This window comes from Scheffersomyces coipomensis, assembly GCF_036884675.1.
Source record: "Scheffersomyces coipomensis strain NRRL Y-17651 chromosome Unknown DFJ63scaffold_4, whole genome shotgun sequence".
NCBI lineage: Eukaryota > Fungi > Ascomycota > Pichiomycetes > Serinales > Debaryomycetaceae > Scheffersomyces > Scheffersomyces coipomensis.
The window spans coordinates 1,431,456-1,459,110 of NW_027042895.1; the positions used below are offsets into that span (position 1 = coordinate 1,431,456).

Here is a 27,655-nt window from a genome sequence, read left to right on the forward strand (position 1 = left end):
TGCACTTTAAAAAAGATATTGAAAATAGGTCCCGTGGCCCCCCCCCCTTGACTGTTTTTGGTTTCTTTTTTTTTTTAATGGCAACTTTCAAATTATGTATTTGCAAAAACGTTTATTGGATTTATTAAAAATAATATCATAAAATTATCAATTTTTGTCTGCTTCCATACAGTTAAACCATGGCAGCCCTGTAATTTGATTTTAATTACCCAGAGATGAGGTAAATTCAAACCAAACCAAAACAAACCTCAAAACAAGCTAAACCAAAACAAAAAATACTTGATCGACTATTAAGCATCAATTAATTCATGTAAGTTAATGTGAACTGGTCCATTGCCTTAGTGCTTATAAATGAATTAACTGAGACTTCAGACAATATTTAAGTTATCAGTAAAACTTTATCTCTCCACTTTTCCATAAATCCAGTATTTACTCCACTAACTGTGCTTTAGAGGAAATTCAGTCAAAAGGTTTAAACTAGATATTAAAAAAAAAAGAAAAGAAAAGACAGAAAAGACAAAAAAGACAAAAATAAAAAAAAGGTAAAAATAAAGATAAAAATAAAAATAAAAATAAAATAAAAAGAAACTAACATGAATAAACAAAGCCGCCGTTAACATCCTAATTCTTTAAGCATTAAAAATATTGCTCAGTGCCCATTGTTCTAGTTTGATTGGTAATACAGATTGTGCCCTATAATACATGGATAAATCTAATACAGTACAGGTAGACGAGTATGGCAAGTCCAAAAAAAAAATAATGTTGATGAAATAAACTAAGCAGGGATATTGTAGTTATGAACTGGATTCTTTGTTTGAAATATGCTTAGATGATTAAATCTCAATTCCGTATTTAAGCAACTACAGGTTACTTCATTCATACTGCTTGAAATTAATGTACATATTCTAAAGATTTAGGCGGCATCCAATTTCGGCGGATTGGTATTTTCGTTTCTTCTTTCACTTTTTTTGATGTTTTGCAGTATAATATTAGTGATGTTATAACCTTTTTCATCTTCGGTGTTATTACCACTTTGAATGTAAATTCAGACACTTTTTGATGGTTTAGGATGAATATATGCATACGATTATTTTAAGCTTTAAATGACTTTACAACTATCACTATTTTTGACTTTTGGGTTATTTTCTGTATAGTTTAGTTTAATACTTTATCTAGAATAATATGGGGTGTAGGTTGAATAAATCATTATAACATTGACGTAAATCTCCCCTCCACCCCCATCACTTCACTAAGTTTATTGGTCTCTAGAAGGCAGCGGGAGCTTCTTTTTTGATAATCGGTGGTAGTGGTAGATCCCTGTCCATGTCATGGTGAGCTAATCAACTTTATATTTTTTTTATTAGTGAGTTTTGTGTATTGGCCTAGAACCACATATTATTTTGATTATACATTTGTGATTTCTTCTTTTTCATTCTCCCTAGACAGTAATTAGTCCTAGCGGCCGTTTTGAATAATCATGTAAATTAATAATTATTTTTAATTATTGTTAGCTGTTTTTCTTTTTTTTGGTACTTTGGTTATATTGTTACTTCAAACCTATACTTAAAATCTAAATCACCAGTTTTCAACTGAATTTTTATTTGTAGATTTGATCAAGAGGTTCTTTCAAGATCATTTTATACTTACAACTAATGTCGACGAAGAAACAAAGCTTTTAGAGATAAGAAAAATAGAGATCGCTGTAATATCTACAACACGAAAAAAAAAATGCTTGACAAACAAAAGGCTTGGGGGCTAATGTTATTTATCATGGCAAACTCCTTGCAACAAGGTTAATCTCGTATTATCATACAATGATTTCAATGGTGACAGCTTATTTCGCTAACTTACTGTCACTCTCACTAAATCCATTTAATAATTTTTTTATTTTTCGTTAGGTGCAAAACCTAACTACATATATGTCTATATTGTATGATTTTGAATAACATCTAGAACAAAACTTCGTAAATGGTAATCCATTGGGTTATTAAGACTTACATCAATCGTCACGATACTATTAACTTACAATGATGATAGTTGTGAAATTTATTTGCAGGTCTGTGGTGTTTAGAAAATATCTCTAAAATTTAAATCGAAGTGAGCATAAAGCAAATTTAGGGGGTTTATGAAATATGGACCAAAGTTTATGAAATATTAAAATCGTTTGGTAAGGCTAAACAAATTTGTTAACTCTAGGGAGAATTGAGTCGCTAAATTTAGGCAGAAATCTATCAAACAATATTTCAAAAATTACCGTTGAAATCCATTTTTCACACTAAAATTTTTAACCATGCACAGTAGAGTACACCCCACGTGTACCTCGAATTTTCGCAACATTTCCTTGGCTGGAGGTGCTGCAATTAACAAAAAAAAAAAAAAAAATACAATGCAACCTAAAAAAAGAAAATATAAATCCTTAAAAAATATTTTTTCGAGAGGGCCCACGTTTATGGATAGATCGCACGACCCACGTGTATCAATTTAAATCAGATTATCTTCCATAGTAAACAATTATATTTTAAAGTATAAGGGAATTAAACATACTCTTTTTTTTTTTAATTCATTTTTTTTTTTTTTTTTTTTTTTTGGCACATCGTAATTTTCCTTTGCAGTATTCTCATACAATAACTAAAATTTGGAGTATACGGTACGAATTGTTAATTATGAGTTGGTTTTTTTTTTTTTATTTTTACATTTGATTTATTTTTAAATGCTTCTATTTTCGTTATTTTTTATGTTAGATTCCCTTGTAATCGTCATATGGAGAAAGTTTAGATGAGATGAGATGACACTAGTAAGAGCTATAGCCAGAAATGGGGAAAGAACGATGGTTAGATGCCGAACATATATCCATTAGAAAATCCGCCATTGTCAATTCCAATCAATTGATGAGAGAAGGTTTTTTGGTGGTTGCAATATCACTTTCCTAACTCAATTGCTACAATTAGGCTAAAATTTTTGGAATCATTTATAATTTGATGTTGCCAGCTTTTTAGAAAGTATACACAAAATGGAATTATCAGAAGGAAGAGAAGAGAAGAGAAGTTAACCAGACAGAAACGATAAAGGTAAGTTTAATGGCTGTATAACGGATATTGATTCAAGGAAATGTATGGCCATCTATTTCATGCTAACTATTATTAATCAAAATAATCAAAATGCCTTAAATCAATTGACTTAGTTATCAGATAATGGCTCAACCAAATCTAGGTTTTTAATTGAATTATGATGAACGTGGAAATTTACTTCCAACTACATGATTCAACTGATTCGATCTACCATTAGTTTATTCAAGTCAGACAAACAACTTTAAAATTCATTTGTGGCAACGCATCAATTACTACCTCAATTAGAATTTCCATCGCAATTCTCATCTCATCAGTTCATTTCTTTTTTTACAATACTGAAATTAATCTAATAATTATCCATATGGAAATAATGTCTTCTCCATTGTAAAATAGTATTTTTTAGATTAACATGGAACATCTATGGAGTCGTATCGTTCTGTATATGACTATTTCAAATAAGAAACCCACTGCTGATGGCTAGGTTCCCGGTAATTTATCTATCATGTAAACCTATATAAAAAAAGCCTAAAATTATTTAGAGTTGGTTCCCCATGCTATCTCTTACTACATCAGGAATCTCTCGCCTGCATGCAGGAAACAATCGATAGTATACCAAAAATATTATTATTAACTCAAAAAATAAATAAAAAAATAAAAAATAAAAAAAAACATTAAAAAAATTAAAAAAATTAAAAATTAAAAAAAAGAAATGAAAATGGAAATTATTGTCTTATTTAATTTTTAATTGTCTTTTTTTTTTTTTTTGATCCTCGCTGGGTGTGCTTCACATAAGAATTAAAAAAAATACAATTTTTGATAATTATCAAATTTAAATTTATTTGGCACACGAGGGTTAACTTAATTGAGTTAGTTGGCGTGTGAGTTTTAAATTTCAAGGAGAAAGTTGCATAAAACCGTTAAATTATAGTTTTTTGGTTTGTTTGGGCTTTTTTTTTTTCTTATTGAACTCAATTTGGATTTTAATTTATGAGGTTTGTCTCTTTTAATAAACCAATTCAAGCAACTTTTAATCATTATAGAGGATATGGTTTGCATATTTTTGAATCTTATTTTTTAATTAATGCTTTTGAATAATTCAGTTATATCTTAGTTATTGGTTAATTCAAATGGGGATTAAATGTCTGATTTAATGATGTGTCTATTGTATTCGCTTAGAATGGGTTGATCAGTTTTGTTTTCAATTAATTTTCCTCGAAATGGGAGAATACCAAATTAGGATAATACCTTTCATTGGTTTTCGTAAAGTTTAATTGTTTTTATTTTATTTTGATTTATATTAATATTTATATTTTTTTGGTTTGATGAATGTGGTTGAACTAATTTCTCCTTGACCCCCCTCTCATTATAAGCTCTGAGTAGAAAATATTTAAAGTGGTCCATTATATTATATCAGTGGTTTGAAACAACTTTGTAAGGGGATAATGAATTTGATGATGACCGTCGTTCCAGACCAATAAGTATAAGCAAAACAATTCAAATTATACCTGCTGTATTTCAATTCAAAATAATTTAATATTTTTGCCCCCTAATTCTAATTTAATAATAAATTACCACTACAAAGGACATATATTATTACAATCATAAAAAAGCTCCACAAATATGAAAATCCAAAAAAAAATTCAAAAAAAAAAAAATAAACAAATTCAGAAAATAATTTATTTTTAACTATCTTGGCGGGATAAAAATAAAAAGCTTGAGTCGTGTGACTGAACTGATTGAGAGATAAATCTCCCTAATGGTAGTAAACTGTCTGAGTTGAAAGAGTATGGGTTAAAAAATACTGCTGGAATGTGTTAAAATGAATCAGAAATATTTTGAATTTGAATAGTAAAAAATAATCGTCAGATTGATTAGGTTCGTATATCATGATTGTATAGTAGTTTGAAAGCCTTTAAGAATAGGGGTACATGATAAAACAATTGGATTGAATCGAAGTAGTTCATTCGTTATCTGATTTTTAAGTACAGTTAAGCTTCCCTAGGTCTAAGTACTAATAAATTAGATTAGACCTTTCTTTCTTAATTCCAGGTTTAACTTAACTTTAAAAACAAAGTTTATAGAGTGAGCTAACAATTTTTAAATTTAATCAAGAAATCAATCATTAGAATAATTCAATAAATTCTATTTTAAGGTTAATAATTATAATTTGACCCAATTTTCGCAATAAACTTTTAATTATTGAAGGTTTTTTTTTAAAAAAAGCTCGGTAAACTGTTATAAATTCCAGATCACATGACCAATTCACACGTGATGTAGTTAATAAAAAAAATATATCCCTTATTTTTAAACCATTCATTCTTATACACAATATTATTTATTTATTTATCTACAGCAGTCCAAAGATCTAATCTTTATTATGTAAGATTTTTGTTGATTAGTAAGTGAAGGATATATCTTTTCTCATAACCGTTAACATACGTGTTATTATCTTCTACTTGTGTACTTACGTTCACTCATTCATTCATCCATCCATCTACTCCTTCATTATTTGTAAGTATGATGATGTGTAATATTTGAATCTAATATTAGACACGAAGACACGCCCAAAAAAAAAAAGAGCGTGTATTTTTGTGGGAGTGTACTTTGTTCAGAAACCATAATTTATGAACAGAGTGAAAGTTAAAAAGTGTAAATTTAATTCGTATATTAATAAGGAAGGAATCTAAATCAAACTATATATATATCCTTCTTCTTTCTACCCTTTTATCATCAAGTTAACTATATTCTGATCTTTTCATTAATTCATTCAACTGATCTGTGAAATAATATATTCTTTCGTTATCCCGTTTTCATTACGCTAGTCAATTCATCCACTTCACCCCATCAAAACTAAATTCCCCCCAACCCCCCTCCCTTATAACACATATACCCTTCCATAATGGTCAATACAAGACAACTCAGAGTAGTGGCATTAGCTGCGTTTGTCCTTACTTTGATCTTCATCTTGTATAACTCCAGTGTTGGAGATTTAGTGGTTTCGGAAGGTTCTGACTCCACCAATATTAATAAATCTTCCGATGATCTTGATTTAAGTTCGATTAATAAATTATCAACAACAAATCAAATTGTTTCACCAAATGCGGTGGTTGATTCTAAAAAGAATAATCCAAATACCCCTAATAAGATTTCTAATTTGATTGAATCGAAAAATAATGATAAACAAGATGAAGCTATTAATCAACAAATTTCAAAATTAGGTTCATCATCATCATCTTCAAGTAATATTGTCATTGATGAAGAAGATGAAATCATCCCCGTTAAAGGTGGGGCCAGTTCTAATACTGTTGGTAAAGGTAAATCCTCCTCTTCATCTTCAAATGATGTTGAAGATAGTAATGTTAAAATTGTTGATTCACCATCAGTATCTGCTGCTTCAGCTGCTTCAAGTCCATCAGGTAAATTCGATCCTGCTAAAGCTTTATTAGAAATTAGATCACTTGCTCCAATGATTATCTTTTCCAAAACTTATTGTCCATACTCCAAACGTATCAAGTCATTATTAGCTGATAATTATGATATTTCTCCAAAATATTATGTGGTTGAATTAGATAAACATGTCAATGGAGCTGAATTACAAGCTCATTTAGCTGAAGTTACCGGTAGAGCCACTGTACCTAATGTTTTAGTAGGTGCATCATTAGAAAGTAGAGGTGGAGCTGATGATTTTATTAAATTACATAAAGATGGTTTATTAGCTCAATCAATTCAAAAATGGGGGTAATTCAAAAATATCAGTTAAAAAGAATAATGCACCTTCAAATGCTTAAGTAAAGGGTTATTTTTATAGATTGATTTACAATGTCTTTTATATATATATCAGTAATACAAATATTTTTTAAAAATGGAAACACTATTACGAGTTTGACGATGATATTATAAGTATATATAAGTTTATTTTTATATTTAACTAATGTAACATTAAAGAAAGAGTAAAATATGTAAAATTAAATATTTTTTTTTGGAGATTTATTATTTGCTATATTAAAGACTTACTAAACTTTATTTTATTTAAAATTTAGAGAATTGTTTAGCTTTTGAAGCAGCAGCAGCAACTTTAAGAACGTTAAATCTAACAGTCTTAGAAATTGGTCTACATTGACCAACGGTAACAACATCACCTTCTTGAACTCTGAAAGCTGGAGAAAGATGAGCAGCAACATTCTTATGTCTCTTTTCGTATCTATTATATTTTGGAACATAATGTAAGTAATCTCTTCTAATGATAATAGTTCTATGCATTTTAGTTGAAACAACAGTACCAGTTAAAATCTTACCTCTGATAGAAACAGTTCCAACAAATGGACATTTCTTATCGATATAAGTACCTTCAATAGCAGCCTTTGGGGTTTTGAAACCTAAACCAACTTCTTTAAACCATCTCTTGGTTTTTCTGTTAGCTTTAGCCTTTGGGTTGGTAAAGATATGTGGTTGCTATAAGAAATAAAAGTTAGTATTTAATGGTTTTTAAAAAGGTTAAAATTTTCAACTATTTTGAAAAGTAAAGAGTTATGGAGTTGGAGGTGGAGTTGGAGTATGAGTGTTTGTTTGTTATTTGTATGATGGGCTCAATAATAGATTTAGAAAATGGATAGATGGTTAGGATAGGATGGATAGATGGATTGATGAATATTGATTCATATTAAATATTTTCTTTCAATAAATCTAGATAGTTGAATTATAAGATGATTCAACTTCAGGAATTGTAGTTGATAAGTTTCGATCGATTCTTTAAAGTTAGATCTCTTGATTGATTGAACTTTTACTTTGTTGTCTGTGGGTCTATCTATTGATTTGTCTTTGATTGATTTTTCATGATGAGATGAATTCATTCATTATTTATAAATCTTTCTACATGATTGATTGATGGTAGTTCTTCTTCTTCTTGAGTTGCTTGTGATTCATATGAACATGATCATCTTAGTTATACTTTCTTGTTATCACTCATTATATCATTTCATGATTTACATTTCTTTCATTGATATGATTGATTGGATAAACTCCATCCATATACTCTGTCACTCTGGGTTAAAATAGTTGATATAGATTTGATTAGTACGAACCTTTTGGAAAGCTCTTTCAGATTGAACGGTTAATTCAGTAGCCATCTTTGTCTTAAGTACTTAATATGCTAAAAAAGGATATCTAAATGAAATTTTCTTTTTCAATAAATAGATTTATTTAAAATTAAAAAAATGAAAATTTTTAAAGAACTGTTTGGTTCAGAGTGAGAGTGAGAGCCTCTACCATAGTTAACAGAAAAAAGCGCTAACAAAATTTTCTTTACTATGAGAAATTAAATTGGGTGGTACACACAAAAATGAGTGCGAGGGTTGCAACCCTACCACACGTGATTGACTTTTTTCTCAATTATTTCGAATTCTTACTCTTATAGTACGAGCTCAACATAACATTACCCAATTAGGCATTCTACAATGTGTTTACTTTCAGTTTTGTGGATTGTTTTTATCATAAATATCACAAATAGCTTTAAACTACACCAAATTCATATCTTAGACCATCATCCCCTTTCATATATCACCATCGTTATCTCTTTACAGATCCAGACCATACCATACCATACCAGACCATCAATCCATAGACTGATAGACTAATAGACTAACTGATTGATTGATTGATTGGTCTTATTTTGTTCTCCTTTCCTTCCCTACCATACCCCATTCGTTTCACTTCAATTAACATTATACACAGTTTTATATTGTCTCAAGTTTTATGTATTATTATTCCTATTAAATCATCCTTGTCTTTTGATTGCTAATATCAATGAATTCAACCAATAATAACAACAATAACAATAATAATCATCATGCTAATGGTAATATAGCTTCCAAATATAACCTTCCCAAATTCAATTCAACCGCCAATTCACAAGCTGCAACAACAACTACAACTACAACCACCACCAATGCTGCCACTAATAGAATACCATCCAATCATATTCTAGATTCAACGTTTTTGCATCCAAATGACTCCATAGCGTATAACACCACAAGAACTATAAGTTCATCTTCAACTTCAATGATTAGTACTCCTAGTAATAATATACGAAGATTCCAAAAACATCGTCCTCCTCAAAATAATCAAGATTCAAAACTGCAACAACAATCACAATCACAATCACAGCCACCTCTGAAAACTTCAAAGAATGCTGCTTCTATAAAGAGTAAACTTTTAAATCTTCAACAATCCCTGAAACGGTTTATTGATGGTGATTTCACTCATCATAATCGTAATCATCATCATAATCAACATCCCCATCATAATAGTAACAACAACAATGCCATTGTATCTCAAACTGATATTGATGAAAGTCATCCCAACCGTTCGGTTCCAAGTTTTATTATTCATAAACCAATCAATATGAATGGTTATGATTATTCCGTATATACCAATTATCCAAATGGGATAGATTTACAACATGGGGATCATTTACCCCCTGCTGTTAAAGAATCACAAATAAAAGCTTGGGAATCAGCTGAAAGAATAAGTAAGAATATAATCTTTGGAGATTCAAGTGAATCTGAAGATAATGATGATGATGAAGAAAATGAAGAAGTTGAAGAAAAACATGACATTTATAATGATAAGACTAATAATAAGACTAATGAGAACTCTAATAAATTAAAATCTAATATAATACAGGCTATTCCAGGATATACAAGAGGAGATTTACAAATCATTATCAATGCATTTAAGAATGCCAAATTTAAAGATGAAAGTTTTGATATTGAATTAAAAAAACTTTTAAATGAAAGTAAACGGGATATTCAAATGCATCATGAAAAAGTATTTTCTCAAGCTCATACATTTAATGCTAAACGTCAAATTCAAATCACGCAAAAGAAAGAAGTTTTAACTCGATTATTTGGATTAAATAATAGTTTGAATCAAGATTATATTACTAATAATTCAATCTATTCATCGTTTGATAATAGTTCCAATATTCAAAAGACATTTCTTGAAGATCGTGATGAAATATCTTCATTATTAGAAGAAGATCGAGCATTTTTAGGAGAATTATCTGAAGTTCAACTGGTTTTGAATGAAAAGAAAACTATGGGGATTGAAATTAGTCAATTAATGAATAAAGATGGGTCTAATCCTACTACTACTACTAATGTTAGAAAAAGAAGAAGAACAAGAAGAAGTAGTAGTACTAGTAGTATTAGTAGTGATGAAGAATTTGATATTAATAAATTTGAATATGGTAAATTTCAAACCACTATTAATAAAAGATTAGACACTTTATATAATTCACGGTTAAAGAATGTCCATCATCATCATCCTAGTCAAGTTCTTGAAGATGATGAAGAAGAAGATACCAATGACGTTGACGATGATGATGATAATATTTATGATGATACTATTGATGAATCTAATGATGATTTCCATTTATATACGATTAATTTTCTCAGAAGATGTCTTAAGTTGACAACTGATAACACTAATACAATGGGAAGTGATGAATAGATTCAATTCTATTCCAACTATGTTTTAAATTATGTACTATTCATGTAACTAAATATATAATTAATAATAATATTATTTGTAATAACGGTTAATCATTCTTTTTTTTGCAATTTGCAATAATTGTAAAAATTTCAAACGCCACTTTCCCGCATTGATTCGTAATCCTCACTTTTTTTCACCTCCTCAATCCCATCAATGGCCAATTATTGCTACTCACTCAATTGATTATTAATATCTATCCAATTCATTCATATCTGATTGATAAATAAATGTTTAAGAATTCTTCATCCATCTTGAAAAACTCTGCAAACAGATTAAATACCATCAGTCGACATCTATCCCATTCCAACGTTACCATGGCTCCAATTCAACCTATTAAAAATTATGATTATTTAGTTATCGGAGGTGGATCCGGGGGAGTTGCCTCAGCTCGTAGAGCTGCTAAATATGGAGCTAAAGTCTTGTTAATTGAATCTAAATTTGAACAATTAGGTGGGACTTGTGTAAATGTCGGGTGTGTACCTAAGAAAATCATGTGGTATGCTGCTGATAATGCTCATAGAAAACATCAATTAAAATCTTATGGATTATTATCTGAATCTGAAGATGGAGAAGTTAAATTCGGCGATTTCAATTGGGGGTTGATTAAAACTAAGAGAGATGCTTATGTCAAGAGATTGAATGGTATTTATGCTAATAATTTAAACAAGGAAGGGGTGGAATATTTATATGGGTTTGCTAAATTCATAAATTCTGATGGTGATGTTGAAGTTACTTTAACTGGAGATCAAGAAATTCCATTCTTAGAACAAGGTAAATCATTTAAACAACATGAAAAATTAGTATTCTCCTCTAAAAAAGTGTTAATCGCTACTGGTGGTACTGCCATTATTCCTCCAAAAATTGAAGGTAGTGAATTAGGTATTACTTCCGATGGATTCTTTGCTTTAGAAACACAACCAAAATCCGTAGCTGTTGTCGGTGCTGGATATATTGGAGTTGAATTCTCTGGGGTATTCCAAAGTCTTGGTAGTGAAACTCATTTCATTATTAGAGGTGATACGGTTTTAAGATCGTTTGATGATATAATTCAAACCACCATTACTGATTATTATACTGATAAATTAGGAGTTAATTTATATAAACAATCAGGTGGAGTTACAAAAGTTAAAGCCACTTCAGATGGTAAGAAAAAAGTTTATTTAGGCAATGGAAAGATTCTTGAAGTTGATGAATTAGTTTGGACAGTTGGTAGAAAATCATTAATTGATATTGGATTAGATATTGTTGGAGTTAAGATTAATGATAAAAAACAAATCATTGCTGATGAATATCAACAAACTGCTCATCCAAAGATTTTCTCCTTAGGTGATGTCGTGGGTAAGGTTGAATTAACTCCAGTTGCCATTGCTGCAGGTCGTAGATTATCCAATAGATTATTTGGACCTGAAATCTATATTAAAGATAAATTAGATTATGATAATGTTCCATCCGTAATCTTTTCTCATCCAGAAGCTGGTTCAATTGGATTATCTACCAAAGAAGCCAAAGAAAAATATGGTGAAGAAAATATTAAAGTATACAATTCAAAATTCACGGCTATGTATTATTCCATGATGGAAAGTGATGATTTAAAATCTCCAACCGCTTATAGAATCGTTTGTCATGGGCCTGAAGAAAAAGTAGTTGGTCTTCATATTGTTGGTGATTCAAGTGCTGAAATTTTACAAGGTTTTGGGGTAGCTATTAAAATGGGTGCTACTAAGAAAGATTTTGATAATTGTGTAGCTATACATCCAACTTCAGCTGAAGAACTTGTTACAATGACTTAGATATTTTTTAGATAAATTTAATTAAATTCATGTGTTTATTACCTTGGAATAATCAACCTGTAGATAATGATAGTAATAGTACCTTATCAAGTTTCTTCTTCTGAATTAGCTAAATAATAGAGATTCTCGTAATCAATTTTACGACAAGAAAAGTTAAATTTCAAAAAGGGTCAAAACGGTACAAAGTAGACCGATGGAAATTATTCAACCATTATTATCTTTACTATATTTCAAAATAACCAAAAGTTTTATAATTGTGGATCCAACAACATACTTAGTTATAATTATAACTTATCATTGAGCCAATCATCATTGTTACAGGCGGTTTTAACGTTCCTTTCATCTCAATCATAGAATAACTGAGTTACTTCCGCATTATTTTATCTTTGGGGGGTTTTATAAGGATTTTGCGGTAATTTTTCAAACAATTATTATAAATATACTTTATTATCACTTGTCAAACACATTTATATAATCTCAGATAAGATAACAAAGAACATCTCTATATCAGGATTGCCTTTTCTAAGTTCACTTACATTCCAGAAATAGCCACGAGTCAATTTTGCAGAAATGGCTCCAACCAAAACACCTATAATTGCTAAATCCTTTGATTATTTAGTTATCGGAGGAGGATCCGGTGGAGTTGCATCAGCTCGTCGTGCCGCTAAATATGGAGCAAAAGTATTACTTATCGATGCTAAATTTAAAAAATTAGGTGGAACATGTGTTAATGTGGGATGTGTTCCTAAAAAGCTTATGTGGTATGCCGCTTCTGCAGCTCACGGAAGACATCATTTAAAATCTTATGGTTTAAGTGAAAATGATGATGATGAAGTTAAGTATGGTGATTTCAATTGGGCAAAGTTTAAAGTCAAGAGAGATGCTTATGTTAAGAATTTGAATGGGATTTATGAACGTAATTTGATTAAAGAAGGGGTTGAGTATATGTTTGGGTTTGCAAGATTTATAAATTCAGATGGTGATGTTGAAGTCACATTGAGTGGTGATCAAGAACTTGGATTTTTAGATGAAGGTAAATCATATAAAAAGGATGAGAAATTAGTATTTCAAGCCAAACATATTTTAATTGCTACTGGTGGTACAGCTATTATTCCTCCTAGTGTTCAAGGTAGTGAATTGGGTATTACATCAGAAGGATTTTTTGCTTTAGAACATCAACCAAAATCAGTAGCCATTGTCGGTGCTGGATATATTGGAGTTGAATTTTCTGGAGTTTTTAAGAGTCTTGGTACAGAGACCCATTTTATTATTAGAGGTGATACTGTATTGAGATCATTTGATGATTTGATTCAACATACTATTACTGATTATTATACTGATAAATTAGGAGTTAATATTTACAAGCTGTCAGGAGGAGTTACTAAAGTTGAAGTCGATAAAGATGGTAAGAAGGTTGTTCATTTAGGAAATGGTAAAATAGTTGAAGCTGATGTATTGATTTGGACAGTTGGAAGAAAATCTTTAGTTGATCTTGGATTAGATTTGGCAGGCGTTGAACTTAACCAAAAGAAACAAATCATTGCTGACGAATTCCAAAATACAGCCAATCCAAAAATCTTTTCATTAGGCGATGTTGTGGGTAAAGTTGAATTAACTCCAGTTGCCATTGCTGCTGGTCGTAGATTATCCAATAGATTATTTGGACCTGAAATCTATATTAAAGATAAATTAGACTACAATAATATCCCTTCAGTTATCTTTTCCCATCCAGAAGCTGGATCGATTGGATTATCTACCAAAGAAGCTGAAGCAAAATATGGTAAACAGAATATCAAAATTTACAATACTAAATTCACCGATATGTATTTCGGTATGATGGATAGTGATGACTTAAAATCTCCAACCGCTTATAGCATTGTTTGTCTCTTACCAACTGAGAAAGTGATTGGACTTCATATTGTAGGAGAATCAAGTTCAGAGATCTTACAAGGATTTGGAGTTGCTATTAAGATGGGAGCTACTAAAAAGGATTTTGATAATTGTGTTGCAATCCATCCCACTGCAGCAGAAGAAATAGTTACAATGACTTAGATTGATATTTTGTAATTTCTAAATAAATAGTTAATGAACTGACCTATATTGAAGGGTTTCTATATTACATACTAATATACAATGATTATGGTGATTTCTAATTTGGTTTGACTTATCAACGCCTAACTCTTTTTGGAGGTGGACCTCTAACTGGAGGTTTTGGTTTATCACCAGCTTTCATAAAAAACATAGGAGCATTTTTCAATATATCTGGAACTGAAATGAATCTAATCATAGAACCTCTGACAAACACTTGATTCATATAAGTGGTTGCACCTGTTCTACCTTTAGTAATTACAACATCATATAATGATAAGTTCATATTATCTTCATTTTCAAGTAACTTTCCTCTATACGTATCACCAGTTGTTAATTCCAACGATATGGTATGACCCTGTGCCTCATTCAATAACCGTACAGGGATACCTGCTGACATTGTTATGTGATTGAACTTGGATTAATTAACCTTTCCCAAACGGTCTAGATGGATGGATACCTATTAACTATGGATATCAGAGATGGTTTGAAGTTCCAAGAAAAATAATATCACTATTAAAATCCTGAGCCAATTCACACGACCCTTTTTTTTAATTTACTAATTACACAGACGTATAGCCAGATGATATATCATTAGGGTTTAGTAAAGTATAAATTTTTCAATTTCATTTAGAAAAGATCTTTAATTAGTAATTTTCCAGTATCAGTGATAGACATACCATCTTTTGAGATCAAGGGTTGGTACTATTATGGACCGTTAGTTTAAACAAGGCATAACTGATTTAAAATGACTCCAAGTTCGATTGAGAATCAAAAACCACAAAGACAAAGAAAGAGAGTTCCAATCTCATGTTTGAACTGTAAGAAGAGAAAGGTCAAGTGTGATAAGGTCAAGCCAGCTTGTGGAGGATGTGTTCGTAATGGTGTTGCTCATCTCTGTGAATATTTAGATCCTCACTGGACTCAATCTGAATCATCAAATGGGTTCAAAGAAGGTTCCTCCGAACCCGCTAAAGCTGAAGTTGTACCAATAGAAACCACTGAAACTTATAAACAATTGAAATTACAAAATGAAAAGGTTATTAACACTCAAAGGAAAGAAATAGAAGATTTGAAACGACAATTATCAGTAGTTCAACAGTTTTCTCCCAAGAATCATGATTCTATACCCCATAATGAATGTACTGCAATAACGATTCTCGGGAAACTAAGTACTTCCACCATCAAGAATAGAGATTATTTAGAAGTTATTAATGATCCAACTTTCTTAGTCATACCCAAGAAATCAACCTCCAATAATTATGTCGATACTTATTCATGGATTAATTTGATTAAACTTGATCCGCAGTTAACGGCATTATGGTTCAAGATTACCAATTTACAAAAAATTTATCATGTTTATAAAATGAACTTATTAAAAGCAAACAGTCCATCAAATGTCAATCAAAACAATAATAATAATAATAACAATAATAATAACTCATTAACAAACAAATCAGTTACCACCAATCCTTTATCCAAGAAATCACCTTATAGAATCAATGAGATTGATTTTACCTTTTCTGCTGGTAGCCCGTTTAAAGTTGATGACCAAAGATGTCCTGTTATCGAATGTGATTTCAATTTCATGACGGAAGATACTATAACTCCAAGTCCACATGGAAGTAATTCCCCTTATGCTATCGTAAAATCAATAGATAAACCTAAATTCAGTAAATCAGAAGAAGATCAAATGGCTGAACATGAGATTATATCTGAGAAAGGTAAGAGTTTACTCATCAGATTACAAAACATCTGGGATTCAACCCTTAATTTGGTAAGAGGGAATGAAAAGCTTAACTATAAGCAATTATACTTTTTAATAGACTTTTATTTCAATAATCAATCGTATGATATTGAGTCTCGAGATTTATTAAGTTTTTATAAGGTTGAAATCCAAAGTACGATAAAGAAAAGTGGGAATGAAATAGCATTGAATCTTAGTAATGGTGGTGGAGGTCAAAAAACCGATGCTGAGTTATATGTTGGATTAAAAATGAAAGGTGTGTATCTAAGCATGCTTGCATTGATCATAGAAGAATCATTAGAAATATTAAGACTGAATGTAAAACTCAATTTAAGTGATGATATTAGTATGAAGTTTAATAATTTATTTCCTGCTGAAATCATTTATATCGGAGTTGGATCAAGACTGGCAAATATGGTGTTTATTGTTCAAGAGTTTGTAGTTAATTTATTAAGTCCTAAAGCTTCTGATGAAGTTGCAGTACCATCTTTGGGAATAATAGCATGTACAATCACAGTATTGAATAGAGAAATTTCAGAATATAAAAAATATGGAGCTTCAAGCGATCCAAAATCAGGATTTTCAAGTTTATTCACTTCCTTGTTAAAATTATTATTGGACGATGAATCAATGATAGAATTGTGGAAAGATCCGGAGCTTATTGCTTTTAGAGATGATGAATCAAGGAGAAAGAGTAAAGATTTGAAAATCCATTTATGTTACTTATGGTCTGATTTAGTGAGAATTGCTAATTTATCAGCTTTCAATTTTGTCCCCTTAATAAAACATTCTGAAAGATTAGATAAATCACTTAAGTTGCTCTATGAAAAGATAGAAGAAGCCGATCTGGTTATGCATCATCTTAAGTATATCACTAGTTTAAATTCTGAAAAGTATGATGAATTAACCATAAGTCTTCATGTTCATTATTTGATAGCAAGAGTTTCTTCAGCTTTATGTCATGGAATTTCAAAAGTGGGTGATCCAAAATTAACAATTTCAAACCTAGATGCTTTAATCAGACAATGTAGTACTTGGTTAGTTGATTTAGGGTTGAGAAAATTAAGGTACATTAGACGCTTTGAAGTAGATTTAATACTTAACTATCTTCGATACTTCATGAAATACATCATCCTCCTTCAAGCTGAAGAAACAATGGATCACGAAATGGTTAATACTTTAATCCCTGATATCTTTATAAAATATCTTCAATATGTGGATCATATAAGAAAGATATTACTTCTGGAATCAGATTCAATCAATACTCAATATGTCTTGCTGGCCATCACTGAAGTCATTACAAGATTAATCCAATTTGTTATTAGTTTTTTAATTCGTCTTAGAAATGATGATAATGTTATATCACAGGAGACTATTCTTAGAATTGCTGTATTAAAAGCACCTGCATCGATCAATACCAAAGTTATATCTGACTACGGAGTTGGATTGAATGATCTTATCAACACTCATATTGTTGATGTGGTTGATGATACGGTTGCTTTATTATTCAAGGGTCCACTCTTAGATAAAGAGAAAGCATCGAAACTTTCTAAATTATGGAAATTCTATTTGAGCTTTGTGACAAATTCCCAGAAAATGGGTTCGATTAACTATGCCCAAATCCATGCCAATGTTCCTTTATTCAAAGGGTTGCAGAATGATGCAAAATCTTGTCCTGTTATAAAGAATGATCATCATATCATATCATCCGAAGTTGATGGATACCCTAGATGTCCAATATCACATATAACTACTCCAATGGAAGATTCTCCTACCCCTGCTTTGAAATATCCAAGTATCAATAGCGATTCATCGATTTCTCCCAAACAAGAAATAAAAAAAAGAAGATGTCCATTTGATCATACGACAATGGGTGGAAAGAGTTCATTAGCTCCAAATTACAATCCAATGGAGAGTAATATTAGAGGTGAAAGTGTAAGAAAGAGACCAGCTCTTGCACATAAGCTTAGTGACAGCTTCACCCAAAGTTTAACAGCCTCGCCAGTACCCCAGATAAAGAGAGAACTATCTGTAATGCCACCACCACAAATGCCAATGTCAATACCTATGCCGTTTGATACCCAAGTTTTCACTGATTTTGATCTCGATTTTCTTCAAAATGAAAATTTGTTAGAACAGATCAATTTCCCTCCTGGTGCTGAACTTGATCATATTGAAGGATTCTTTCAATAGCGTTTAGGATAGATATATATGTATACCAATTAATTACATTTAATGAACTTTTCAGAATCACGTGCGAAGATTTTAAGATTTTAAAAAATTATTTTGTAGCACTATAAACATGGTAGATCTAATGAATCTTACTCTTCATCAACTTTAGCCATATGATTCGGTTTCAACCCTTTCAGAGAGCTTCGTTCAGAAGGACGAGCATTCTCTTAAAGAGAGCAAGTCTAGACCATCCTCATTTTAAATTTCAGAGGTCATATAGTCAAGAGAAGATCAAAGTCAAACCGCAATCAAGATATACTTTCTTTAAGGTCGGTATAGCTATAGGCCTTGCAGGTTCAGTCTTATACTATACCAACGATAGAGCTCGACACATAGTATTGACAGGAGAAAGAGTGGGTGTTGTGAGTGTTGCAGTGGTGAGATGTTTTTTATTATATAAAAATACTCTTGGAACTAAATTTAATACTGAAGATGAAAGGCAAAAAGCTTTGAAAGAGACCCATAAATCGGCAGCTGAGGTTACTTTAAAAGCTCTTGAACATAATGGTGGTATTTATATTAAGTTAGGCCAACATATAACCGCTTTAACATACCTTTTACCAAAAGAATGGACTGATACAATGTTACCACTTCAAGATAAATGTCCAAGATCATCAATGGAAGATATAGAAAAGTTATTTGAATCAGATCTAGGTGTGTCAATGCATGATTTGTTTAGCGAATTTAATCCATCTCCAGTAGGTGTTGCTTCCTTAGCTCAAGTTCATCTTGCCAGACTTAGAGAAACTGGAGAAGAAGTTGCTGTCAAGGTTCAACATCCCTCATTGCAGGAGTTTGTTCCATTAGATGTCTATTTGACGAAATCTGTATTTAACTTGATGTACAAGTTCTTTCCTGATTATCCCTTAACGTGGTTAGGTGAAGAAATGCAAAGTTCGATCTATGTTGAGCTTGATTTTACATGCGAGGCTGAAAACGCTCGTAAAACCGCAGAATACTTTAAGAATCATCAGAAGAGGACGGCATTAAAGGTACCAGACGTTATATCTGCTCAACCACGTATCTTAATCATGGAAAGTTGTCCTGGTGCTCGTTTGGATAACTTAGAATATATGAAAGAACATAATATATCTACATCCGACGTTTCTTCTTGTTTGTCTCATATTTTCAATGATATGATTTTCACACCAGGAGTTGGACTTCATTGTGATCCTCATGGAGGAAATTTAGCCATTAGAAGTATTCCAAAATCATCTAGTGGTCATAATTTCGAAATCATTTTATATGATCATGGTTTATATAGAGATATTCCAATGCAGATGAAGCGTGATTACTCCCGTTTTTGGTTAGCAGTTTTGGATAATGATGTTGCAAATATGAGAAAATACGCTGATAAGTTTGCCGGAATCAAAGGTGAGCAAAAGTTTCAAATATTTGCTGCTGCTATTACTGGAAGAGCCCCCGAGAAGGCATTAAGTTATGATATTAGTAGTGCTAGATCTGAAGATGAGATCCTGTCCATGCAACATAGATTACATTCTGAAGAAGGTATCTTAGAAGATTTGATGACCATTTTAAGTTCCATGCCTCGTATAGTGTTATTAATCTTGAAGACCAATGACTTGACAAGAAACCTTGATGAAGGATTAAGTAATCCATTAGGATCGGAAAGGACTTTCCTTATTTTGGCTAACTACTGTGCAAAATCTGTTTACGATGAAAACAATGAAACCATAGGCAAACAATACCTGAGATATTCGTTATTTGGATTGTTTAACCATGTTAACAATTGGATCTCATATCAAAGAAGATTGAGTACATTATTTATCTACGATTTTATTATGGCGATAAGAAACGTGAGACAAAGATTCTTATTATAATATTTAAAATTTATCTATTCCCTGTATATATTTATAAAAAATTATTCCTATTTGAAGAGCTTAACAGATAATTAATGGCTAATGTAGAATACAATTGATGACTATGGTACACATTTAGATATGAACTTTTTCATTGCATATCCTTTTTAATTTTATCTAATAAATTAGTGATTCTTGGTCCCATTAATGGTTGACCTCTTCTGGTTGATTGAGTGATTCTTTCCTTCTTTAAAACTCTTTCCTTTGATCTCTTCTCAATCATTTTTCTTTTCTCTCTGACATGTTCTAATTCATCTTTTCTCTTTTGGTCTTTTCTTTCTTTAACTATCTTTGATCTTTCAGCATATGATAATGGTTTTCTTTCTTCTATACTATCACCATTGGTGTCTGCAATCTCTGATTGTGAAGTTGTGTCTCGTCTCGGTCTCTCACCTCTTTCAGGCTTCTCAGGCGCCTCTATTCCTTCTTTCTCAAGTAACTTGAAATAACCTTTTCTCAATCTGGCTCTATGTGTTAATGACTTTTTGATTTCAGCTGATTTAGCTTCTCTGATATCAACATAACGCTTATTTCCATTAAAACCACCTCTACCACCTCTTCCACCAAAGTTGCCTCTTCCTCCAAAGCTACCTCTTCCTCCTCTTGATCCAAAGTTACCTCGCCCTCTGAAATTACCTCTTCCAGACATCTTGTGTTTTAGTTAATGTTAGATTTAAAGTGTAGATATAGAGAGGATCGATATTTTCAATTTGATGAGCTTCTCAATTTTTACAGTCCACAAAACCAGAGAAAAATCTCAGGGGCTACCAATTGTTAACAGTATAAATAGTATAACCACCAAAGAGTTGGTGCAGATGAATTGGTATGAAATATAGATAGGCTTATTATAGTAAAATTTTGATCTATTATCACAGAATTGCAGAATTAATCATTTTACAATTTTAGAAGGTATCTCGAGATAGTTGACTACGGGATCTTCATTACGTCATGTGGCTCTAAAGCTACTTTCCTAACAATTCAACATTTATTAATTGGATTCCAGAAATTCCATTCAAAACATTCAGATGCAGATCATGTCTAAGAACTAAATCTTCTTAAACTACATAAATACAACATATTCTAAGTACATTTAGAGTTGAAATTGTGGATCAGATAAAATTGTGTGCAACGCACAATTATGTGTCAACAAAAACTTGATAAATACCAGAACAGATCTTGGTTAGTTTCACCAAAACAGGGTCCTTTCCATTTATGACCACTAGCCATTGAAATGTCAGCAGAGCCGAAGACTACGAAGAAGGACTATACGTCTATACCGCAGACCAATATTCCCCATCACAATGGGGGTCTTGATGGGGATACAGTCAATGAGGACGATTTCGATTTCGATATTGATAATGAAGATGATTTAGTGGATCACACACTTGAATCTATGGACTATCAAGTCGAAGTTCCTGGCGAAGAGCCGACTGAAACAGGAACATCCAGTATGCGAATGGCATTTTTAAACATGGCAAACTCTATCCTCGGAGCCGGTATCATAGGGCAACCATTTGCATTTAGAAATAGTGGGTTAGTGGGAGGAATTATAGTCATGGTACTATTGACAATATTAATCGATTGGACATTAAGACTTATCGTCATCAATTCACATCTATCTCAAACAAAATCATATCAAGATACAGTTAATCATTGTTATGGTAAGTATGGAAAGATTCTATTGTTATTTGCAATCAGTTCTTTTGCCTATGGTGGCTGTATGGCTTTTTGTGTTATCATAGGTGATACTATACCTCATGTCTTAAAAGCATTCATACCGACATCAATAACAGGTCCAGACTCAGCTATAGGTTGGTTATTCAAGAGAAATGTCATTATTGTTTTATTCACTACTTGTATTTCATATCCATTATCGTTAAACAGAGATATCTCAAAATTAGCAAAAGCATCAGGTTTTGCATTGGTAGGAATGTTGATCATTGTAGTATTGACAATTGTTAGGGCTCCATTCGTTGATTCAAGTTTAAGAGCTCCATTGACAAAATTAGAGTGGACAGTTAATTATAATATATTCCAGGGTATTTCAGTCATTTCATTTGCTTTAGTTTGTCATCATAATACGATCCTTATCTACCAATCGATGAAAAATGCCTCTATAAGCAAATTTGCCAAGTTGACCCATATATCATGTATTGTTTCCATGATCTGTTGTCTAACTATGGGTATCAATGGGGTTGTTAACTTTGGTGATGCCACTAAAGGTAACGTTTTGAATAATTTCAGAAGTGACGATAATTGGATTAACGTTGCTAGATTTTGTTTTGGATTAAATATGTTAACCACATTTCCATTAGAAGTATTTGTGGTTAGAGATGTTCTCAAAGACGTTATATTAGGTAATGCCGAAGGCAGTACAGCCGATCTTGAATTAAACAAGATGCAACATTTCACAATAACTACCATATTGGTATTTTCTTCGATGTCAGTTTCATTACTTACTTGTAATTTGGGTATAATTCTAGAGTTAATAGGAGCTACTTCTGCCTCATTAATGGCATATATTATACCTCCGCTTTGTTATTTGAAGCTCTCTTGGGATCAGATAGATTATAAATCTTCAAGTAAAGAAGATAAAAGAGAATTTATAATTTGGAAAGCATTACCAAGTATAGCTTGCGTGTTATTCGGATTTTCAGTTATGTTCATAAGTTCGTTCATGAGTATCACACAGGCTGTGCAAGGAGGAACTGCAGGACATTGTGTAGACGATTAGGCAAAAGACGTATATACATGCATATTCAATATTTAATATATATAACTATTCATCATCTTCATCATCAATAACCAATCTCTTCTTTCTTGTTGGGACTGAAATATCATCATCATCATTTGGCGCTTGTGCGCTGACAAACGTAGCTTCAGCTCCATCATTATCAGAATCATCTTCATCATCACTCTCAACCAAATTACTATGTGATCTCTTTTTAGCTAACGAAGTTGTGGCTTCTTCTTCATTATCACTTGAGGTTTGAGAGTTATCCACCTCCGGAATATTAGTCGTATCAGCGTCAGAAACGTCACTAGCAGTCTGCGAACTTAATGGCAATTCTATTTCATGATCAACTTCTTGTGAATCTAAATTGTCAACAAATAAAGATGATTGTTGTCTGACAAGATTGACTCGCTGAGTACCGCCGCTACCGTTTTCCAATTCAACCCAGACTTTCTTAAATTCCTCTAACTGTTGAGCGTTAACAATACCACCTGAATCAGTTAACAATTTACGTAAATGATTTTCTCTTTCATAGAACTGTTGATCTTTTTCATCATCCGATTCATCATCAGAATCATGAACGAATTCAGTAGACTTAAGTGGAGCTTCATCTTCAGAATCAACAGAGAAAGATTTTGGTGGACGACGACGACGAGATTTACTACTACTGTGTTTCTTTTTCTTTTTACGTTCTTCACTTCTATGCTTTTTCTTCTTGAGAGCTTTACCTTTGGAGAGACTCTTTGCTGGTCGTTGACTTCCTTCTAATGATCTTTCTAATTGTTCAAGAGCATCTAATTCAGCAGCATCCTTCCTAGTAGAATTTGGATTTGCCGAAGTTTCAAAAGCAATGGAATCATCTCCTTCTTCATACTCACCACCATACCCGTCATCATATTCATCATCATAATCAGCTTCCCATTCTCTTTCTCTAACAAAGTAAGAAGGATCTTTGTTGTCATCAAAGACAACAGGTTGATTGTTGATCCACTTTTTAATAAGCTCCAATTTCTCAGATAAAGATGAACTTTGAATATTGCTTTTTAATTTACATTTTTGACCTATTACTAATGGTAATTCAAAGCCGACAACTTGTAAGAGTAATCTGACATATGAATTTTCGAGTGTAAGCTTTTCAAAGGTACCTTGCGACAATGAATGTTCACTGATGTGATTAGTATTATCATCAACATCATCTTCGCTATTTTTACTGGCATCCAAGAGCATTTGTTCTAAGATGGAGCTTAATTCATTTGTCAACCAATCAAGTACTGGCTTAATGGTGTCAATTTCATAAATTGCAGTGATTAAAATCTTAATCTTTTCATCATCTGAGAAATTATCTCTTGTGAATTCCAATTCTTTAGCGAGTCTAACCTTTGGAGTTCTCTTTGCTTTCTCTTCTCTGACAAATAATTCTCCAGTAGTCAAGTAAGTCTTGATATTAACATCATCAAATCTAGGAAATAATAACTCTATAGGATTTGGGAATCTTGCCAATGCAACTTTAAATTTCTTCATGAAATAATAAATGAATTCTTCAACATGATTTCTAACACTAGAACGTTTTGGTAAATAATTACGAACCTTTTGTAAGAGTTGCATGAAATCTAATCTGTATAATCCACCAAAATCCTTTCTTATCACGAATAATCTATGGAAATAAGAAATACAACGTTTTATTTCTTCATGAGTTAAATCTTCATATCTTGAAAGATAATCAATATATGTACCAATTATTGAAGTATGGAAGAATCTTAATTCTGTTTGTTTGAAATCCAATTGACGTTCCTTCGAAATTTCCTTAATTCTTTCATTATTTTCTTCGTCATCAGAACCATCAATAACATCTCTTAACGCATTTTCGTTCTCCTTGTCAAGATTATTTAAACTCTTCTTATTCTTATTGGATAATTTCCTCTTATATTGAACGTAAATTTTAATATCTTCATTAGCAAATGTTTCGAATGATTTTAACAAAATATGAATGACTGAAATACAAACATTTAAATAATCAGGTGAATGACTTGAAGCTTTATGAAGAGTTTGAATCACCAAACTTATGAAGAAGTTAAATGTAAATAACTTTCTGATAATACCTTCACCTAATTCTCTATCAATATCTTCTTGAGTATCATCATCATGATCATTGTCATTTTCAGTAACCTTCTTTCTATTCGAGAAAGTCGAGTTAGAAATTAAAAGCAATTCTTTAAAACATGTCATTGCAACATGCAACGAACTCCAAAGCTTTAAATCATATGATGTTCTGAAATAAGATATAATCAAAATGAAGTTAACTTCACTCAAACCAGCCCCAACTGATCCATAATTGAATTTGTCAAAATTGTCATCACCAGAAGTATTCACTTGATATTCTTGAATTAAACCCTGCAAATGTAAGTTGTTTCTTTCACGCTTATAATTATAAAACCAGGATAAAGTTAAGAAATAAGTAGCCTTTTCATATTCATTTATATTTGAAAATTCTGAAGAATTCGAAGTCAATATTGATCCAATTGATTCAATCAAATTATTAAAACAACCACCAGTTAAGAAGTTATTTATGAAAGTGTATAATAGTTCATTTCCAGCATTAGTTAAATAATCAATTTTTGTATTAATGAATTCATCAGAATCGTATTTGAAAGTAGATCTATTCTTCCAACTTTTAGATTTATCAAGTTTATCAAATGTAGAACCCATATCATATAACGCATCTTGTCCAGAAACAACGTATGAGTTTGCATCAGTACTCCTGATTGACAACAATGTACCAAACCTTCCATGTCTAGTTGATATATTTTGGGTTTGTACTTTTTTCTTGTTAAGCTCATTAGCAAGCATATCTTGTAATTGCATACCTGATGTAGTAGTGATTGAGGGAGTGATTTCTTCTTCAGTATTAGCAGCAGGATTGGAAGGCTTACTGACACTATTGTTAATAATCCTAAACTTATTGTTTAAAAGGTCGAGTGGTTTAATTCCCTTTATAATCAAATAAACACACTCAATACAAACAGGACCAAATAAATCTTTATCAAATTCAGTTCCTACCAAATTTGACATTGTTAGTAGAAACATTAATACTTTATTCCTTTTAAATGCTGAAAGTACAACGTTAATAGAAATATCATCTAAAGTAATACCAGCTGGTAAGTTATTAGATAAAGCTTGAACTTTTGATGTGGATGATTTAGCTGAGAATGTAGATTTTGCAGCTTCGATGAATAAAATATTTCTAAAGAAGAATAAAACCAATCTTAAAATTGAATTATCTCTTGGTTCACGATCATTCCTTTCTTTAGATAATGTTGGTAATGCTAATCTTAAAATCGACTTTAATGTTTGACCATTATTATAAGATAAAATCGATTTTTTATATAAGATTTGATATTTCTTTATATTGGAATATAACAATTTTTGATTTAATGACAGCTCTTCATTTAATTCCACTGGCCAAGTGAGTAACACTAATAATTCTAAACATGATAACATTATTCTTTCAGTAGTTCTAGCATTCTTAATGGGTTCCTTTGATTGATTTTGTCTTTCCCATTGACACAAGATCACTATTAAATCATTAATAACTAAACCAGATTCAGCACATGCCAATGCAACATCATAACTATTATTAGTTTCATCAATCGATTTAATCCAACGTCTTAAATCCTTTAAACATGCTAATGCATCATGACCCAACTTATATGGAGCAGGTTTGATAGAGGATGTGTGATCTATACCACCTAATGCAGATACCAATACGGCAATATGTGCTTTTAAAAGTTTCTGAGATTGAGTTTCATTGGGTTTCAATTGAGCTGTCATTTGAGTGATTCTATCGATTGGTTGATCGATATCAGTAGTTGAATCTTTGGGTTGTTGATTCTCCTTTTCATCGTCAACTATGAAATCCCTCAATTCAGGATTATTATAGGAATCTTCCTCTATATCTGACTCCTCAGAACTACTCATGGTGGATGCAGATTGCTGTTGTTTGGTGCTTATCGACGGTGATGAAGCTTTGATTTCAGTATTTACAGCACAGTTAAAAAAATGATTTTGAAGAATGAAAATAACGCGTTAAAAAAATACACGTCGCAAATATTTTGATCTATGTCAAAAAATTATTTATGACAAAAGTTACAAACATTTGCGACATAACCACAAAGTGTTTTGCAAATTTATTTACAGCCAAAATATTTATAACTAAACCATTGTTTATACTCTACTTGAGATCTAATCGTATTAAAACATATCATTAAATGACTCAAAACCAAGTTTCAATTCATCTTGATTACATGTATTTGATTGATTGATCGACTGATCTTTCAAACCAGGAACATTTTATTGTATTCGCCATATGGTTCATATTGCTCCTTTTAATGGTAATTTTGGTAACAATAAATTAGTTTGAGTTTCACATTAGCTTTAAGATTCACCCACGATACGGTGAAATCATACGTTTCTGATTGAAAAATAGGAGAAGATCAAGAGATGGGAACATTAATAGATGAATCCATATATCTGCATTAACCTTCCTAACCAAGTTAATCAATGAAGAT

General features: G+C 31.4%; 11 protein-coding genes across 11 annotated transcripts; 7 read left to right on the top strand and 4 right to left on the bottom strand. All coding sequences in view use genetic code 12, as the record gives it.

Moving 5' to 3' along the window:
- Nucleotides 1–5,748: 5,748 nt before the first annotated feature.
- DFJ63DRAFT_319424 (glutathione-disulfide reductase) lies at nt 5,749–6,958 on the top strand. Its single transcript, XM_064907058.1, has one exon. It carries the CDS (start codon nt 5,968–5,970, stop codon nt 6,808–6,810), a length of 843 nt encoding a protein of 280 aa, XP_064761959.1. The 5' UTR covers nt 5,749–5,967; the 3' UTR covers nt 6,811–6,958.
- DFJ63DRAFT_319437 (40S ribosomal protein uS17) lies at nt 6,959–8,285 on the bottom strand. The gene is made up of 2 exons (XM_064907059.1): nt 8,150–8,285; nt 6,959–7,520 (listed from the first exon to the last, which is right to left on the bottom strand). Exons 1-2 carry the CDS (start codon nt 8,192–8,194, stop codon nt 7,098–7,100), a joined length of 468 nt encoding a protein of 155 aa, XP_064761960.1. The 5' UTR covers nt 8,195–8,285; the 3' UTR covers nt 6,959–7,097.
- A 501-nt stretch (nt 8,286–8,786) lies between these two features.
- DFJ63DRAFT_164062 (uncharacterized protein) lies at nt 8,787–10,712 on the top strand. The gene has a single exon (XM_064903686.1). The coding sequence runs from the start codon at nt 8,871–8,873 to the stop codon at nt 10,575–10,577; it is 1,707 nt and encodes a 568-aa protein (XP_064761961.1). The 5' UTR covers nt 8,787–8,870; the 3' UTR covers nt 10,578–10,712.
- A 221-nt stretch (nt 10,713–10,933) lies between these two features.
- Nucleotides 10,934–12,409, top strand: DFJ63DRAFT_322995 (glutathione reductase; the record flags this gene model as incomplete). The annotated part of the gene is made up of 1 exon (XM_064907479.1): nt 10,934–12,409. One exon carries the CDS (start codon nt 10,934–10,936, stop codon nt 12,407–12,409), a length of 1,476 nt encoding a protein of 491 aa, XP_064761962.1.
- Nucleotides 12,410–12,979: 570 nt separating this feature from the next.
- Nucleotides 12,980–14,461, top strand: DFJ63DRAFT_313746 (glutathione reductase; the record flags this gene model as incomplete). Its single annotated transcript, XM_064906225.1, has 1 exon — nt 12,980–14,461. The coding sequence occupies one exon, from the start codon at nt 12,980–12,982 to the stop codon at nt 14,459–14,461; it is 1,482 nt and encodes a 493-aa protein (XP_064761963.1).
- A 58-nt stretch (nt 14,462–14,519) lies between these two features.
- Nucleotides 14,520–15,260, bottom strand: SMD3 (mRNA splicing protein). Its single transcript, XM_064903689.1, has one exon. The coding sequence runs from the start codon at nt 14,895–14,897 to the stop codon at nt 14,577–14,579; it is 321 nt and encodes a 106-aa protein (XP_064761964.1). The 5' UTR covers nt 14,898–15,260; the 3' UTR covers nt 14,520–14,576.
- ZCF20 (Zcf20p) lies at nt 15,246–18,437 on the top strand (the record flags this gene model as incomplete). The annotated part of the gene is made up of 1 exon (XM_064905084.1): nt 15,246–18,437. The coding sequence occupies one exon, from the start codon at nt 15,246–15,248 to the stop codon at nt 18,435–18,437; it is 3,192 nt and encodes a 1,063-aa protein (XP_064761965.1).
- Nucleotides 18,248–20,382, top strand: DFJ63DRAFT_164079 (uncharacterized protein). Its single transcript, XM_064903688.1, has one exon. The coding sequence runs from the start codon at nt 18,590–18,592 to the stop codon at nt 20,315–20,317; it is 1,728 nt and encodes a 575-aa protein (XP_064761966.1). The 5' UTR covers nt 18,248–18,589; the 3' UTR covers nt 20,318–20,382.
- A 65-nt stretch (nt 20,383–20,447) lies between these two features.
- Nucleotides 20,448–21,005, bottom strand: FYV5 (Fyv5p; the record flags this gene model as incomplete). Its single annotated transcript, XM_064908289.1, has 1 exon — nt 20,448–21,005. The coding sequence occupies one exon, from the start codon at nt 21,003–21,005 to the stop codon at nt 20,448–20,450; it is 558 nt and encodes a 185-aa protein (XP_064761967.1).
- Nucleotides 21,006–21,296: 291 nt separating this feature from the next.
- On the top strand, nt 21,297–23,113 carry DFJ63DRAFT_164069 (uncharacterized protein). The gene has a single exon (XM_064903687.1). It carries the CDS (start codon nt 21,588–21,590, stop codon nt 23,088–23,090), a length of 1,503 nt encoding a protein of 500 aa, XP_064761968.1. The 5' UTR covers nt 21,297–21,587; the 3' UTR covers nt 23,091–23,113.
- A 22-nt stretch (nt 23,114–23,135) lies between these two features.
- YBL053 (Ybl053p) lies at nt 23,136–27,212 on the bottom strand (the record flags this gene model as incomplete). Its single annotated transcript, XM_064905492.1, has 1 exon — nt 23,136–27,212. Exon 1 carries the CDS (start codon nt 27,063–27,065, stop codon nt 23,136–23,138), a length of 3,930 nt encoding a protein of 1,309 aa, XP_064761969.1. The 5' UTR covers nt 27,066–27,212.
- Nucleotides 27,213–27,655: the final 443 nt, after the last annotated feature.